The 16,311-nt window shown below is 37.3% G+C and overlaps 1 protein-coding gene across 2 annotated transcripts in view; it reads left to right on the top strand.

Annotated features, from left to right (window-relative positions):
* The window catches only part of LOC132112355 (tyrosine-protein phosphatase non-receptor type 21-like), a 31,193-nt gene extending 15,172 nt beyond the window's left edge, over positions 1 to 16,021 (top strand). For both annotated transcript variants that reach the window (XM_059519797.1, XM_059519796.1), the window contains 7 exons: positions 1,906 to 2,457; positions 4,770 to 4,907; positions 11,357 to 11,575; positions 12,871 to 12,999; positions 13,089 to 13,323; positions 14,485 to 14,645; positions 15,609 to 16,021. In XM_059519797.1, the coding sequence (XP_059375780.1) occupies positions 1,906 to 2,457; positions 4,770 to 4,907; positions 11,357 to 11,575; positions 12,871 to 12,999; positions 13,089 to 13,323; positions 14,485 to 14,645; positions 15,609 to 15,737 (1,563 nt within the window). In that variant the 3' untranslated portion in view covers positions 15,738 to 16,021. The remainder of the gene's footprint in view (positions 1 to 1,905; positions 2,458 to 4,769; positions 4,908 to 11,356; positions 11,576 to 12,870; positions 13,000 to 13,088; positions 13,324 to 14,484; positions 14,646 to 15,608) is intronic.
* Positions 16,022 to 16,311: the final 290 nt, after the last annotated feature.

Below are 16,311 nucleotides of genomic sequence, written 5' to 3'. Positions count from 1 at the left end.
TATAGTAATCATAATAGTTATATAATTCATTATTGTATATCAGTATTAATCTGATTTAAAATTGAACAAGAGAATACATTTAATTCATGTTTAATGCATGTATGTGACGTTATACACTTTGAAAACTTTTCAGCTGTATTTTGCTTAAAAATGTCTATAATTAAACAAAAGTCTAATTATTCTATAAATAGATTTAATATAATTACCAGCAGTGATCTTAGGTTCTAAATGCATCTGTTCTTGAGATAATCTATTTTGTTTTGTCATGTCATTTTCCTCATTTTAAAATAATAGCTAAAAAAAATATATATATAATAGTGTTGTCAAAAGACCCGGTACTTCTGTACCAAGTCGGTACTAAAAAAATGTAAATGTGACTGTACCATGTTTCTTTAAGTACCGGTAGTACCGAGGTCCCGTTCAAACCCGGTTCAGCGCTATGATTTCCGCGAAGCCGAAAACGAGGGCGGAATCTCAAAATCCTGTCATGAAAATGAAACTTACATTTTAATATGGACAGTCATGGAATTTGTCAAAGTTAGCATAAATTAATCAAATCAAATCTCCATATGGACCAGTATCTGTAAATGTTAAGCCGCAAATGTTGCCTGAAATATGAATCCGTGTCCTGCGCGTCTCTGTGTGAATTAATGAATGGCAGAGACGTGCGGGTTTGTTTACTACATAGACCGAAGCGCATGACGCTTGCATTAATTTCTCTCCATCAAGTGATCTGAACTTTTCAGTTCATCTCAATGGACGCACAGCGCACCTGTAATTGATGCTCTGTAAACTCTTTGTGAAGGCGCACGACTCACCGTCGCTTTACTGATAGCGCTGTTTCTCACACATGCAAAGAGAGCGAGCGAGAGTCTTACCACGCTGAATCGACACGCTATATGTAAACTATTCTTTGTTGTCTTCTCCTGTAAAAATAATTGAGTTCATTTAGAATTATTGATATTCATTTTTGAACAAGCAGACGACATACCGGTTTCTCCGGTAGTGGGCGGAGCTAATGCGCAAATGGCAATTTCATTGGCTGGCGCTGATCTAGTACCGCCCCTGTTTTGATTTCAGCAAATCAGTTTGACCGATTGCAGACAACGTGATTAATATTCATGAACCCAGCAGCTCATCAATTCATAGTGCATTGTATATACATTAGTATGATAGTAGAATTAGTAGTAGTATTATCTTTTAATAATAATTAATATGATCTATTACTATTTTTTTTACAGAAACCCTCAATAACCAAAAATATCTTAAGCATCACCACCAGTCTTAAGTTCAGTTAAAATGACAAATATGCATTCATTAGGCCTAAAAGTTAATTTTTACATAAAGGCATTGTGCTAGAAATATTACTATTATTTAGTAAAATGTATGTGATACTGCTACTACTGTTGAAAAAAATTATAAAACTTTATTTTTTTAAAGAAATAAATCACAATATTTCTTCCATGTTTTAATTTGAATAGCAAATCCCCTTTATTTACCAGAAATAAAATGTTTAAATTTCATAAATTAAAAGAAAAATTAATTTTGGGTGAAACTTGTTTACTGTTTTTCATAATTATATAACTTGTAGAAAAACTTTAAACACAATTGTAAATAAGTATAAAGAATGGCATTGGTTTTATTTTTAGTGCTAAAAAAAGTTATTTTTTTTAATTAGCATATTTTGTGTTTTGCTTTGGTACCGAAATTGGTACCGAGAACCGTGGATTTTCACTGGTATCGGTACCGAATACTGGAATTTTGGTACCGTGACAACACTAATATATAATTAAGAATGCTTATAATTAATTAATTCCTATATAATAATCTAAGATTATAAATTAACTATTTTAAGAAAGTTTGATTTATTTTTTATTTATTGACATTTCTGCATCAACTCCCCAGGCATCTGCATCTTCGGCTGAGACCCCGCCCCCTGTTGCCCAGGTGATGCCGCCTGCAGCATCCGGCTCCGACATCAACGTTGTCCTGGAGGTAACGAAGCCAGAGGATGCTGTCATCAAGGAGGATGTCATCTACGGCCACAAAAAATCCCTGTCCGATGCCACGATGCTGGTGCACAGCAGCGGTGAGGAGGAAGAGTTTGAAGACGATGGCGGCCGACACACACCCCAGTCTCAGGATGCTGTGGGCGGCCCCGAGCATCACATGACCCCGATTGGACAGCCTCTCGTAGATCCACCCGCTTATCCCTTCAGCCACAGTATGGAGACAGTCCTGACAGCCCCTCTGGGGTACCAGCCCCATCCCATCATCCGCAAACCAGATGACATGGTGCAGCTGCCGCCTCTGCGAGAGCCCGGACACATGGTGCCTTCAGTATCAGAGGGAGATCTGAGCGGACAGGGACGCTTCAGACAGAAGAAAGACGTCTTTAAGAGACCCGTCTCTGACGTGCCACCTGCCAGAAGGAACATCGATGGTCTTCCACCGGCCGTAAGTTTACTTAAAAATCAGAGCTGAATCAGAATCAGTTAGATGTGCATTTGGGAATGCAACATACAATAGGTTTAAGTGTATTTGCACATTCACTTAATGTTAAAAGCTTGTACATTTAAAAAAATATATAAAGACATGAGAGTATTATTTTAAGTGTATTGGAAGTGTAAAATGATTATACTGTTTTGTAAGTGTAAAATAACATGATTATACATACTGTTTATTAAATAAAAATATAATTAGAAAATAATTTTATATTAAACAAAGTAGTTTGCAGAAGTAATACAGCATGTTTTTTTTTTTTTTTTTTTTTTATTAATATTTAAAATAATAATAATTATTATTGTTTTAAAACTTTTGAGTCCACTTTTAAGTCCAGCTATAAAAACGTTCAAATAAAGCTCTTTAATTTAAAAGTTTAATAAGTTCTCTAGAGTTGAATCAGAATCAAAAATACAAAGAAACTGAACAAATATAAGACAAAATATTAGACCTAGATATTGTGATCTGTAGTGTAAAATAAAATTATTCTAAAAAGTATTTATTAAATAAATTATAAAATTTATTTAACAGCAGAATTGTAACAAGAGTATATATATATATATATATATATATATTTGTTTTCAGCATTCTTATAATAAAAAGTGTTTAAATGTTTAACTAGATACATGTATGCCATGTGACCATTAACTAGATGCAAATCTGATTCAAAATATGCTGATAACTGTATATAGCTTTTTCAATTTAATTATGCCCTGTAGCCTACATAGTGGGAAAAAATTTGAAGAAACATACTTCGTGTCAAACATGTTGTTTTTGAAAGTTGGTGCTTGAAATCAATTTCATTCGATTTTTATTGATGACTGCAGTGTTAATATTTTAATTATAGGCCTTTAATTCATTGTGCAATAGACCTGTTTTAAAATGCATTAAAGTTATTAAAAAAATGAATTAAGGAGTAAAGAGAATGTGTATCAGTACTTTGCATCCATTGCAGCTGTGCATTCAGTTTTAAAGGGACAGCAGCCTAATTTAGTTGCTATTGTCTGAGTCATTGATGTTAATCAAGCAACAAAAGAAAGACAGAAAACCATGCTTTGCTCTTGACTGAAAAAGTAGCCCTGAAGATGAGTCAATTTATTACTAATTTATTCATAGTAATATGTATGCTTGAAAGAATGAAGAATGTGGTAAACAAGTTAGTATAAAGAATGCATAATTAGCCTCTATAGCCATTGGTAGTTAATTAAAAAGAAGACCATGTTCTTGTTCTTTATGAGAAGTGGTTTTATTTAATTTTAATATCAACGCAGCATAAAAAAAGATGGTTAGCAGAATGTACATGCTGCTCTTGTCTTAATAAATTACAGAGAACTTTATGGATATAGAAATGAACAGTTCGGCCCAGTTGTTAAAGTGGTCATATATATTTATAGATCATTATTTTGTGTGTTAGGTGTAACAGAATATGTTGACATGCTTCAATGTTAAAAAAACATATCCACATACTGTACATTATTGTAGGTCCTCTAAGCCCCGCCTCAAAGTCCCTCCTTCTGACAAGTGCAGTCTGCTCTGATTGGCTAACTGACCCAAGCCATTTTGATTGGTAGATCACCTTGAGCACTTGTCAGAAATGTAACGCCCCTTTCCATAATCGCGAGCTTCATCTTGCAAAATAAATGTAAAGACAATTAATAATGTCCTTAGTTTTAAATCCGGTTCACAAAACAGTTGTTCTTAAAATGCTATGCTGTTCTGTTGTGATCTTAAAGATTCCTAAATGCATCTACTCTTGAAAGGCCAAATAAAGTGCTTTTGCTTTCTCCTGGATACACACACATCTCCCTGACATGACTGCTTCAACACTAACTGTGTTACTGAAACCACGACTTCTTTGCGTCAGCATTTGGCTGGCATTATGCAAATATTTCCCACATAGTGATGTAGACATGTGGGGCGTGTTTAAACGATCCGTTTCGGTGGGAGTCTTAACTTTGGTTTTGAGATTTTATTCTTTGCAACTTATGTATGCACTCATCAGCTTGTAACTGATTCTTGATGGCACATCATCTAGCTAGTGTGGCTTTTATTTTCGTTTTGTCTGCACGTCGTCGAATAGGTGTTTGTACGCTGGGGTGAGGATGAACACTTGACTTGATACGTGCGATGTGAAGAATGCCGCTCAACAGGCCGTCCGACTCGAACTGCTGCATTCTGCTGCTCTTCTCCACTGAGTCTCTCAGACGCCGATTCTCAGACTCTGTTTCTCTCTCTGTCTCTCGCTCTCGCTCGCTCCGGGGATGAAGGGGATGAAGAAAGGACGCTCCGAGGTCAAGAAGGTGGGTCCCCTGAAGATGGCGGCTCTCAATGGCCTGACCCTGTCCAGAATGCCTCTGCCCGATGAAGGGAAGGACGACCCGGAGAACACGTCTAATGATGAGCGGGTGAGTACTGCTTTCTCTTTGACTGTGGACACACGACCGGTCAAAAGTCGGCTTAAAACTTTAAAGATGTCTCTTCTGCTCATCAAGGCTGCATTTGTTTGATCAAAAATACAGAAAAAAACGTAATCTTGCAAAATGTTATTAGAATATAAAATAATTACTTCTATTTTAATATCCTTTAAAATATAATTTATTTTTGTGATGCAATTCTGAATTTCCATCAGACATTACTCCAGTATAAAGTGTCACATGATTCTTCAGAAATCAGTCTAATATGCTGATTTATTATTAGAATTATCAATATTGGCTACACTTGTGCTGCCAAATTATTTTTTTTATACTTTTTTTTTTTTTTTAAGGATTCTTTAATGAATAATAAATTAAAAAGAGCCACATTTATTAAAATTACAAATATTTTCTAACAAAATAAATCTTTGCTATCACTTCTTAACAATGTAACACATCCTTGCTGAATAAAAGTTTTAATTTCTTTTAAAAAAAATTAAACAATATACATTTTTTTCCTGTATTTTTGAACAAATAAATGCAGTCTTGATGAGCATAGTCGAATTACAAAATAATGTATATTTATGCACACACTTTCGAAATATATTAAGTATATTACTGTATTTATTAAAACATTATTCTGATTATTATTGTTAGTTCACTTGAGAAATCTAGAGAAGAGCATTTTGTGAAATAGTACACTGTATATTCATTATATTTTACTTTACCTATTAGTCTTAATGTATGTTTAAATTAATTTATGAAACATGTTATGACAGCCACTGTGTAATTGAATATTTTAACAAATAAAAAATGTTATACGGCTCCATATAGTTAAAAGCATAAGCTGAGGTAGATTTTTATTAGGGATGCACCGATACCACTTTTTCCAGTATTCGCCCGATACTTTTATTTTTGGTACTTGACGATACAGAGTACCAATATTTTTATTGCATTTGTCAATTTATTAAATATTGGGTACAGAAACCAAAAGAGTATGTATAATGTTAGCTGGTTAACTTAATTTATTAAATAGATAGTCAAATCAAAATGTATGCAGACACCTTCAGCATTATCACAGTTTATTCTCTTTAGTTTAGAAGATGGTAATAAAATATGACAAGAACTCAAGAGTTAAACTGTGTCAAAACAAATTCATCTTGATAATGTTAGAAAACTTTGCTAGAAAGGTATGTTATGGATAACAATCAACCAAACATTTTCAGACAGCTGTTAGTATGACAGTTTTTACACATCTATCAATACTTAGTCGGGCAGGCCTTAGTCTTAATGATTGTCTGTAGTCTCCTGGGCATGTAGATGGAGAAGAGAAGTAGTCCAAGTACTGAGCCTTGAGGAACCCCAGTAGCAAGGTGTTGTGATTTTGAAACATCACCCCTCCAAGACACACTGAAGGATATGTCAGAGAGGTAAGACTTAACCAGAGATGCCCATCTTTCTGAGGGTGGACAGGAGAATCTGGTGATTAACAGTGTCAAAAGCAGCAGACAGGTCCAGTAAGATGAGTACTGAGGATTTTGAAGCTGCTCTTGCTAGTCGCAGGGCTTCAGTAACCGAGAGCAGAGCAGTCTCAGTTGAGTGGCCACTTTTGAAGCCAGATTGGTTGCTGTCCAGGAGGTTGTTCTGTACAAGGAACATAGAAAGCTGGTTGAACACAGCTCGCTCAAGTGTCTTTGCAATGAATGAAAGAAGGGATACTGGTCTGTAGTTTTCAAGAAGCGCTGGATTTAGAGATGGTTTCTTGAGCAGTGGGCTTACCCGAGCCTGCTTGAATGCTGAGGGAAATGTTCCAGAGTGAAGAGAGGAGATGATAATGTGAGTAAGCGAAGGTATGACTGAAGAAGAGATCGCTTGAAGGAGGTGAGTGGGGATCGGATCAAGTGGAGTAGGATAGGATAGGATGATTGGACAGGAGAAGTTTGGAAACGTCCATCTCTGAGATTGGGGAGAAGGAGGAGAAACAGTGTGCGTCGGTCATTGTGAAGTTTTCCTCAGTCTGCGGTGTGGAGAATTGGTCACTGATGGATCTTGTCTTATTTGTGAAGAAAACTGCCGAAAAAAAGAAAAGAAAAAAAAGTCGTCCGCTGTAAGAGTCGATGGAGGAGGTGGTGGCTGCGGATTAAGAAGAGAAGAGAAAGTCTTGAAGAGTGTCCAAGCGTCACAACAGCTGTTAATTTTGTTGTGGTAGTAGGATGTTTTAGCTGTGAAGACTTTTGCAGAGAAGGAAGAGAGGAGAGACTAATACACACTGAGGTCGGTAGAGTTTCTTGATTTCTGCCATTTCCTCTCTGCAGCCCTGAGTTTAGAGCGATGTTCACGGAGAACCTCAGACAGCCAGGGGGCAGATGGGGCAGTGCGTGCTGGTCTAGACAACAGTGGGCAAAAGCTGTCCAAGCAAGATGTTAAAGTGAAGCAAAGAGTTTCCGTAGCACTGCTCGTGTCCAGAGCTGAAAACTGAGAGAGTGCAGGAAGCGAGGATGAAACCACAGAAGATAGGCGCGATGGAGAGAGTGAGCGTAGGTTCTGTCGAAAGGTGACCTGCGTTGGAGTGTGAGGAACTTCAGGAGTAAGTGCTAGGTTAGCAGTAATGAGGAAGTGGTCTGAGGTGTGCAGTGGAGCAACTGAAGAGTTGTCCACAGAGCAACAGCGCGTGTAGATGAGGTCCAGTTGGTTGCCTGATTTGTGAGTCGCTGTAGTAGACACTAGCTTGAGATCAAATGAGGTGAGCAGAGTTTTGAAGTCAGCAGCCTGGGGTTTATCTAGGTGGATGTTGAAGTCACCAAGCAGTACCAGAGGAGTACCATCTTCAGGAAAGTTTGATAGCAGCACATCCAACTCCTCCAAGAAGTTTCCCAATTGACCTGGGGGACGATAAATGACCACAAAGTGGATTTTAACAGGGTGGGTTACAGTAATGGCATGTGATTCAAATGAACCATTACCTGTAGGTGATCGCTGAAGATCAAATTTCCATTCTTATGATATAAGGAAACCCGTCCCTCCACCCCTCCCAGTGGTACGAGGAGTGTGGGAACAAGTGAAATTAGTGGAGAGGGCTGCAGGGGTGGCAGTATCTTCAGGTTTGATCCAAGTCTCTGTCAGTGCCATGAGGTTGAGACCAGAATGAGTAGCAAGAGAAGAAATGAAGTCTGCTTTGTTAACTGCAGACTGGCAGTTCCAGAGACCAACTGGAATAGAGAGCGTAGTAGTAGAGGTCAGAGGTACAGGCCGTAGGTTTGTCAGACAGGCCTTCCTGCGATGTACATAGCGCGCTCTCCGAGTGTTAGTAGTGATAGTAGAGATCTGAAAGCACATAGTGACTACAAGTGTAAGAAATATTTGAGGAAAAGCTATACAAAAAGTAAAGAGGGGCAAAAAGCAATTCTCAAGTGCCCTGTTGGTGTCCTTGCTCGGTGGAGTCGCGCAGGTAGAGTCGATGGTCTTCACCTTAGTTGGTCTTCACACGAGGAGGGCTCACACGAGGGCTGCCGTGACCGCTGCCGCGGTGAAACCTACCGCTTTTGTATTTGCCTGATTACCTGTGATTGAAGTCAGCTGGCCACGCCTCACTATTAAGCAGATCGAAACTGGGCAGTCCCGCTGAACCAAGCGCCACTTTCAGCACGTATTTACCAGGGTAAGACACACACAGTTTAAACCAAAACCTTCCTAGCAATGACGATCACACAGTAGTCTAATGAGAAAACGAGACAAAACACTCACAAGCTGCTGTCCTTCTCTGTAGCTCGACTGTTTCTTTATAGTTCATCATCTGTAATTTAATCGCATTAGAGCTGCTCCTTTGCAGCGACTTATTACTGTAATGACACGCTTTGCTGTAATAATACAGGGAGCCACTCATTATAAATCTCCTGTGATATTTTTCACGTGTATGTGTTATGTCTTAAATCAACGAACGTATTTACTTGTGACAAAAACTGATTTGGCTTTATTAAAGTGTGTGCATGACCGCATTAAATAGTCTAAATAAATAGTTCAGATTAACAAAGCACAAGGTTTTATCGGGGATTAAACGTGGAGTTATGTTCTGTATTGCAAATATGAAAACAAGCGTATGTGCACCTATAACTGCGCTTTGTATCTGCTGATTGCTGATCGAGATTTACATGCTTGGCCGACTTACCCTGTATACTCTGATACGAGATGTATCAGTTCATTCAACTCTTTCACCTACGAGAAGATCGTATTCGTTCACTACATTCAACAAGTCATGCTCCGTCAGGCATAAAAAAAAAAGTGTAATACTGCTTTAAACTGTTGTAGTTTCCCACCCCAAAAAATGCAAAAAAGTTTTCTGTTTTATTTAATTGCAATTTTGTTTTTGTTTTTCTGAGCAAAAAATAAATATCATACATTTCCCCCTGATTTACAGAAGACACCCAGTAAAATGTAATTCAGTGTAACAAGCTTGTCAGGCATATTTACAACAAAAATCTATTTATGACACATTAAAAGACTAATTACTTTCACCCCAAATACTGAGTTGTAATTTAAAATTTTTAACATTTGCCACTATCCTAGGTTTTGCCCATTTGCCCATACAATTTAGTATGCTCCATTATTCTTTTAGATATTTTAATATGTACACTTCAGAATAAGCATGTTGTTTGAATTTTTGCATAAATATTGTGTTACTCTGAATGACAATGTAACATTATTTCAACCAAATTTTGACATTTTATTCTCCCAAAAACTTATTTGAAACCTTAAAAGTAGACATTTTACTTACATTTAATGCGCTTTCCATGGACACAAAATCACTTTTGTACATTTCTTTTGATGCAGACATCTTAACGTCTTTGACCCTTATACTGTTGCAGAACGAGAAGACAGCGCATTACACACAGGCTGCTAGATTCACTTTCGCCAGAAAGTCATGTATGCCTAAGTTTTAAAATGAATCATGTTTATAGTGAATGCCACTATAAATGATTTTTACGATTTAGTTTTAATCCAAATGCATGTGCCAAGTAAGTGAACATCAAGGTTCACACAACAGAAGTGTTCTCTCGCTCTCTCTCTTTCTTTCTCTCTTTCTTTCTCTCTCTCTCTCTCTCTCTCTCTCTCACTCTCTCGCTCTCTCTCTCCCTCCCTCTCTCCCTCCCTCCCTCTCGCTCTCTCTCACTCGCTCTCTCTCTCTCGCTCCCTCTCTCTCGCTCCCACGCTCTTTCTCTCTCGCTCCCTCGCTCTTGCTCTCTCTCCCTCCCTCTCTCGCTCTCTCTTTCTCTCGCTCTTTCGCTCTTGCTCTCTCTCCCTCCCTCTCTCACTCTCTCTTTCTCTTGCTCTCTTTCGCTCTCTCTTGCTCGCTCTCTCTCTCTCTCTCTCTCTCTCTCCCTCGCTCTCTTTCTCTCCCTCCCTCGCTCTCTCTCTCCCTTGCTCTTGCTCTCTCTCGCTCCCTCGCTCTTTCCCTCGCTCTTGCTCTCTCTCGCTCTCTCTTGCTCTCTCTCCCTCTCTCTCTCTCTCTCTCTTGCTCGCTCTCGCTCTCTCTCTCTCTCTCTCTCTCTCTCTCCCTCGCTCACTCGCTCTCTCCCTCGCTCTTGCTCTCTCTCGCTCCCTCGCTCTTTCCCTCGCTCTTGCTCTCTCTCCCTCTCTCTCGCTCTCTCTCTCTCTCCCTCCCTCTCTCGCTCTCTCTTGCTCTCTCTTGCTCTCTCTCGCTCTCTCACTCTCTCTCACTCTCTCTCGCTCTCTCACTCTCTCTCACTCTCTCTCTCTCTCTCTCTCTCTCTCTCTTTCGCTCTCCATACCGTTAAGTAACTTGTGCATTGTTTTACTTGTTTTTTGGACACCGAACTACAAACTTTCCGGTGATGAAATGTATATTCACTCGACAAGCTCACATATCTCTTGTTCTGTTGTCGGTGTTTCTTTGTCTGAATATGGCACTTATCAGCGTTTGGTATCGGGGCATTTTAACGAGTACGAGTACAGAAGCTAAGTATCGGCCGTATCGGTATCATTGCACCACAGATTTTTATCAATAAGAACATTTTAATTATAACAATAGATTTAAAGAAAGAGCAACTTGTTCAGTAAACCACTGTTTATTTAAAAAAAAATTTTTTTTAAGTATTTAAAAAGGTTAAGTTTTTCTTCCTGCTGTACTAAAACCATAACGTTAAATCCGTTGTAAATACCAAACCGTCATTTTTGTGTACCATTACACCCCTAATGTTATAAGTATTATTAATCAATCAAATCTATCAAAACTATGAAGCGTTAACATCTAGTTTTAATTAATCATCATCAAGCAGCAGCTCTGTTGAGGGAAGATTCATTAATGATGTGCAGCAACTAAAATACTTATTGATATTTTAAGTTAATTTTCTCAAACATGTCAGCATGTCAATGTTAGCGTGCTGCAGGTGGTTCTGGATGAAATGCATCCTGTGTGTTTCCTGCAGTGTAAGATACTGGAGCAGCGCATGGAGCAGGGGATGGTGTTCACCGAATACGAGCAAGTGCCCAAAAAGCGTCCCAACTGTGGGTGCACCATCGCTCTGATGCCCGAGAACAGCGACAGGAACCGCTTTCAGGACGTCCTGCCCTACGACGACACACGTGTGGAGCTGGTGCCCACCAAAGAGAACAACACGGGCTACATCAACGCCTCGCACATCAGGGTGAGCTCGAGATACGCTACAATATGACCATGACCATGTATCCGAATCGAGAAATGATTCGGCCTCGATTCTAAGATTTTCCAAATGCATCGTGATTCTTTCTGAAATCGATTCTGAGCTTAGTTTTGAACAGCAGATGGCGCTGCATGCTTTAGAAACACCCGTACTCTGCTCGCTTCCAAAACCTTACACACACTTGAACCTAAAATAACCATTCATAAAATTCACAAGGGTGTTCGCAGTTGGCTGTTTACATTAATCTTGCGTCATAAAAGCATTATAAGATGAAGTGAAATTACATGACTCAAACTCGCTTTAGCACTCTTCTTCATGAGCATTTGAGTGTGCAGATAAAAACTAGATTAGAGCGCCATCTGCTGTTAAAATCTGAGCATTGTGAGGAATCACAATGCATTCTGAAAATCTAAGAATCGATCCACGAAACGATTCTGCATCGATTTATCGTCCCAGCCCTAATGTATAGACGCTTTGCATCGATGCTTCTGATCACTATATTAATATTTAGGATTAAGGCTCAAAATGTTGAGACCCTGCTGTTTTTATAAGACTTTAAATAATCACGATAATATTTATGTATGTATTTATTTATCTATTATTATTATTATTAATAACAGTATTATTAATATTTTGCCACAAAGGTCACCGTGCAGATAAAGAAACAAATAATCTTGTAAGTTTTGTAATAATTGTTGTTATTATTATTAATAACGGTTATATAATAAAAATAATAATGATGCCCTAAAACACAGTATAATGTAGTTATGATAATGATATTTTTTTAACCATGTTAAACTTGAGTATACTAATATAATATAATATAAATAATAGATTGTTTAATTTATTTGGGAGAAGAAAAGCAATTATAAGTTTAAATTTTTTTATTATAATTATGCATGATCATGCAGCATCAAACCACAATCATAGAGATCTGAAATAAATGTACATAACTTTTAAAAGACTTCTATTTGAAACTGTTGAACTTCACAAAATTAGGTAAGCACACGTGTCTTACGATCCTTAAGAAGCATGCTAAATGTTATGGAAATCAGGCATGTAATAGCCATAGAAGTAATTTTATGTATTTCTGTTTTATTTTAATTTTTTTCTGATTTAGGTTAATTTAGGCTTGCACATAATTGATCTTTTTTTATTCATCAACTTAAAGGTCTTAAATTGCTTGAACACCAAAAATGGCTGATTGCATTTATATTTGTGCTGTTTTGAGTCCGATGAATCCTCGCTCATGTTGTGTTTTCTGCTGCTGTGTTGCTCAGGTTACTGTCCGAGGGAAAGAGTGGAGTTATATCGCGTCTCAAGGTCCGCTCTCCAGCACCTGTCAAGACTTCTGGCAGATGGTTTGGGAACAAGGAGTCTCCATCATCGCAATGGTTACAGCAGAGGAGGTGACGGTGAAAAGATCTCTGCGTGCACATTAACTGGTGTCACTCTTGAATCTGATGTGTAAGTCATTGTTTTGTGTCCCGTCCTGCAGGAAGGGGGTCGAGAGAAGAGTTTCCGCTACTGGCCTCGTCTGGGCTCTCGTCACAACACGGTTACATACGGGCGATTTAAGATCACCACACGCTTCCGCACAGACTCTGGGTGCTACGCCACAACGGGGCTGAAGATCAAACACCTCCTGACGGGACAGGAGCGAACCGTCTGGCACCTGCAGTACACCGACTGGCCCGACCACGGCTGCCCCGAGGACTTCAAAGGCTTTCTCTGTAAGTACAACACCGATACCGGCCTTTCTTTATACCAAACCATGCTGCTTATGGCACTCAACACATTACAGATGGCTAGAGGATCTGCATGTGAACAAATAAAGACATCAGTGTCTGGACAAACTACTGCTTTTGTTAACCAGAAAGAAATGTGAAAGTATTCTGAAAGAAATGCTGCTGTGGGTCATTTTGCATTTAATATATGCCAATTTTATTTAATTAGCATATTATACATATTTTTCATTCTAATAAATATATATATATATATATATATATATATATATATATATATATATATATATATATATATATATATATATATATACATGCAAGTATTGCATAATACATGTTTTCCTTAATTCAAATTGTATATAGTTGTTTATATATTATACATATTCACAATGTTGTTGTATGTACCTTATATAAACGTTAGCATTTTATATATATATATATATATATATATATATAAAATGTACTTTATATATGAAGTATATAATTACAGCTAAATATGTGTATACACAAAATAAATGCATAATACGTAACATTTTTAATAACAAAATTGTGTGTGTGTGTGTGTGTGTGTGTATATATATATATATATATATATATATATATATATATATATATATATATATATGCACGACTCAAAATTATGTATATTTTTCTTAATTCATATATATATGCAGAAATTCTTTAAACATGCATTATGTAGTTACAGCTAAATGTTTATACAAAAAATAAATGCATAACACATAACATTTTAAAATCTGCAGTATGTTGTTACATTTCTTTGTATAGTGCCTACAAGTTATTTCAAAATCTTAGTGTGTTATTTCAGTTTTTGTACATTATCATAGTTTTACAATTATGAATATAACAATATTAAACCTGTAATTATTAATTAATATTAATTTTTTGTCCTTTTGATTTTGGTGTAAAGCATGACTTGTTAAGTTTGCTTCAGATAATCCCAAAGTGTTATTCAGCACCATTATAATGATTCAAGATACCATGTTTTGATGATGTTCGTATCATGCATGACTTTAATCTCCGAGAAGAGTGTTCTTGTGGCGTGTCCCTCAGCTGGCCTCTTTCTGTTGTGCAGCTTTGTGTTTTCTCTCCTGGCGTGGCTCTCTAAAGCGCTCTATTTCTGTGTCTCAGCGTACTTGGAGGAGATCCAGTCGGTGAGGCGACACACCAACAGCTCCAGCGACCCAAAGAACACAAACCTCCCCGTCCTGGTGCACTGCAGCGCAGGGGTGGGACGCACTGGTGTGGTCATCCTGTCTGAGATCATGATAGCTTGTCTGGAACATAATGAGGTACATGTGTCCTGTGCTTACAGAGGCATGAACGCAAGAGAGATTTAGTGCATTTCACCAGCTTTTCTCAGAGCAGAATGGTGACAGTTACCAGGGTAAACAACATGCACTTCTTAACACTGGCAGAAAGAAATGTTACACTTTGTTACACTTCTGCTAAGCGCACAAACACATGGTTGCTAGGAATAGAGGTGATGATGTCTCTGAAAATAATTCAAAATTAAGTATGATGCATAGCATTGCGTCATAATCGTCACAGTATGAGAATTTTAATGTCATAATGACAGTATATATTACAAATGAATTACTTTCACTGCAAAAACAATAGACCGTTTTAATGTCTATATTTAGTAAACTATTGAATGAACTGAAAATCACAGAACAAATAAAACTAAAATGTAAAAATGATTTTCTATTAAATATTACAATTATTTAATTTATTAAAATGTATGTATTTATTAAAATTATTATTTAAAAATAATTAAAATAAAACTTATTTTTAAACTTTACGGACAAAGCAAAAAATTAAAAGACTTGAAACTTGAAAAGCAAGTAATATTATAATGATTTTATTTATAAAAAATTATTAAAATAAAATATTTCTAGCAAATAAATTAATCTGTCTGATATCAGTGCGGAAACAAAATTGAGGCTCGAGTTCAAAATTAAAAATTATATATCTAATCATGTTTTAATTATTATACTATAATGTTTTAAATATCATTATATATTTAGTTTCTATTAATTGTTTGACTTGTTTATATTCAATTATTGAAATAGTTTTATGTGAAGCACTTAGAATTGTAATTGTATTTGAAATTTGCTTTACAAATAAACTTGCATTGCATTGTTTATTTAATATTATAAAACACATAACTCAGACTCTTAATTCTGACTGGCCTTATTCAAAACTGCTGTGAAATGCTCCTGTTTTAATACTGACGTGTGGATGTTTCCTGACAGATGCTGGACGTCCCGACTGTTCTGAACTTGCTGCGGCAGCAACGCATGATGATGGTACAGACGCTTTCACAGTACTCCTTCATTTACAAAGTCCTCATTCAGTTCCTGAGAAACTCCAGACTGATCTGAGACCAGCGCTGGCACAGAGGAGGAGACGAGTCTCTCACAACCCCTCGGTCCCCGTCGGAGCTTCCTCACAGTGTTAGTGACGGGGCAGTAATGAAGGACGCTGCGGTGCGCTCTGCTTTACCAGTATTATTCACAGATTTCACTGTGGGCTTGTACACGGATGTCAGTCCCAGCACTTTGATTTAGCTGTACATAGACACGAAGGACGCAGCTCTCTTATTTAATATGATACGCTGAACTGCAGTGGTTCTTTTATACCGGGTGGGATTTTATTCGTTTACGCAGTGTTTAAAAGACGTGTGACATGGTGAAATCCAGTAATGGATTAATTTGACGAAAAGCCCAAATTTGTGCTTTGCAGTTATGCTGAAATGCAAAAAAGGCTTGCTTTTCTATATGCAAAATATCTAAATGCTAATTTATTTTCTTGAGATTTACATATTTGCGTCATGGGACGTCCAGTGTTACACGGCGTGTTATAGTGAAGCTGTTTTTTCTTGAGATTTTGATTTTATCAAAAGTTTGCGTCTCAAGTTTGAATGCAGCCAAAGACGGGAGGGTTTATTTTCTGATC

Source organism: Carassius carassius, chromosome 32 (assembly GCF_963082965.1).
Source record: "Carassius carassius chromosome 32, fCarCar2.1, whole genome shotgun sequence".
Lineage (NCBI taxonomy): Eukaryota > Metazoa > Chordata > Actinopteri > Cypriniformes > Cyprinidae > Carassius > Carassius carassius.
Note: the sequence above shows the minus strand (reverse complement) of the source record. Positions and strands in the feature narration are given on the sequence as shown.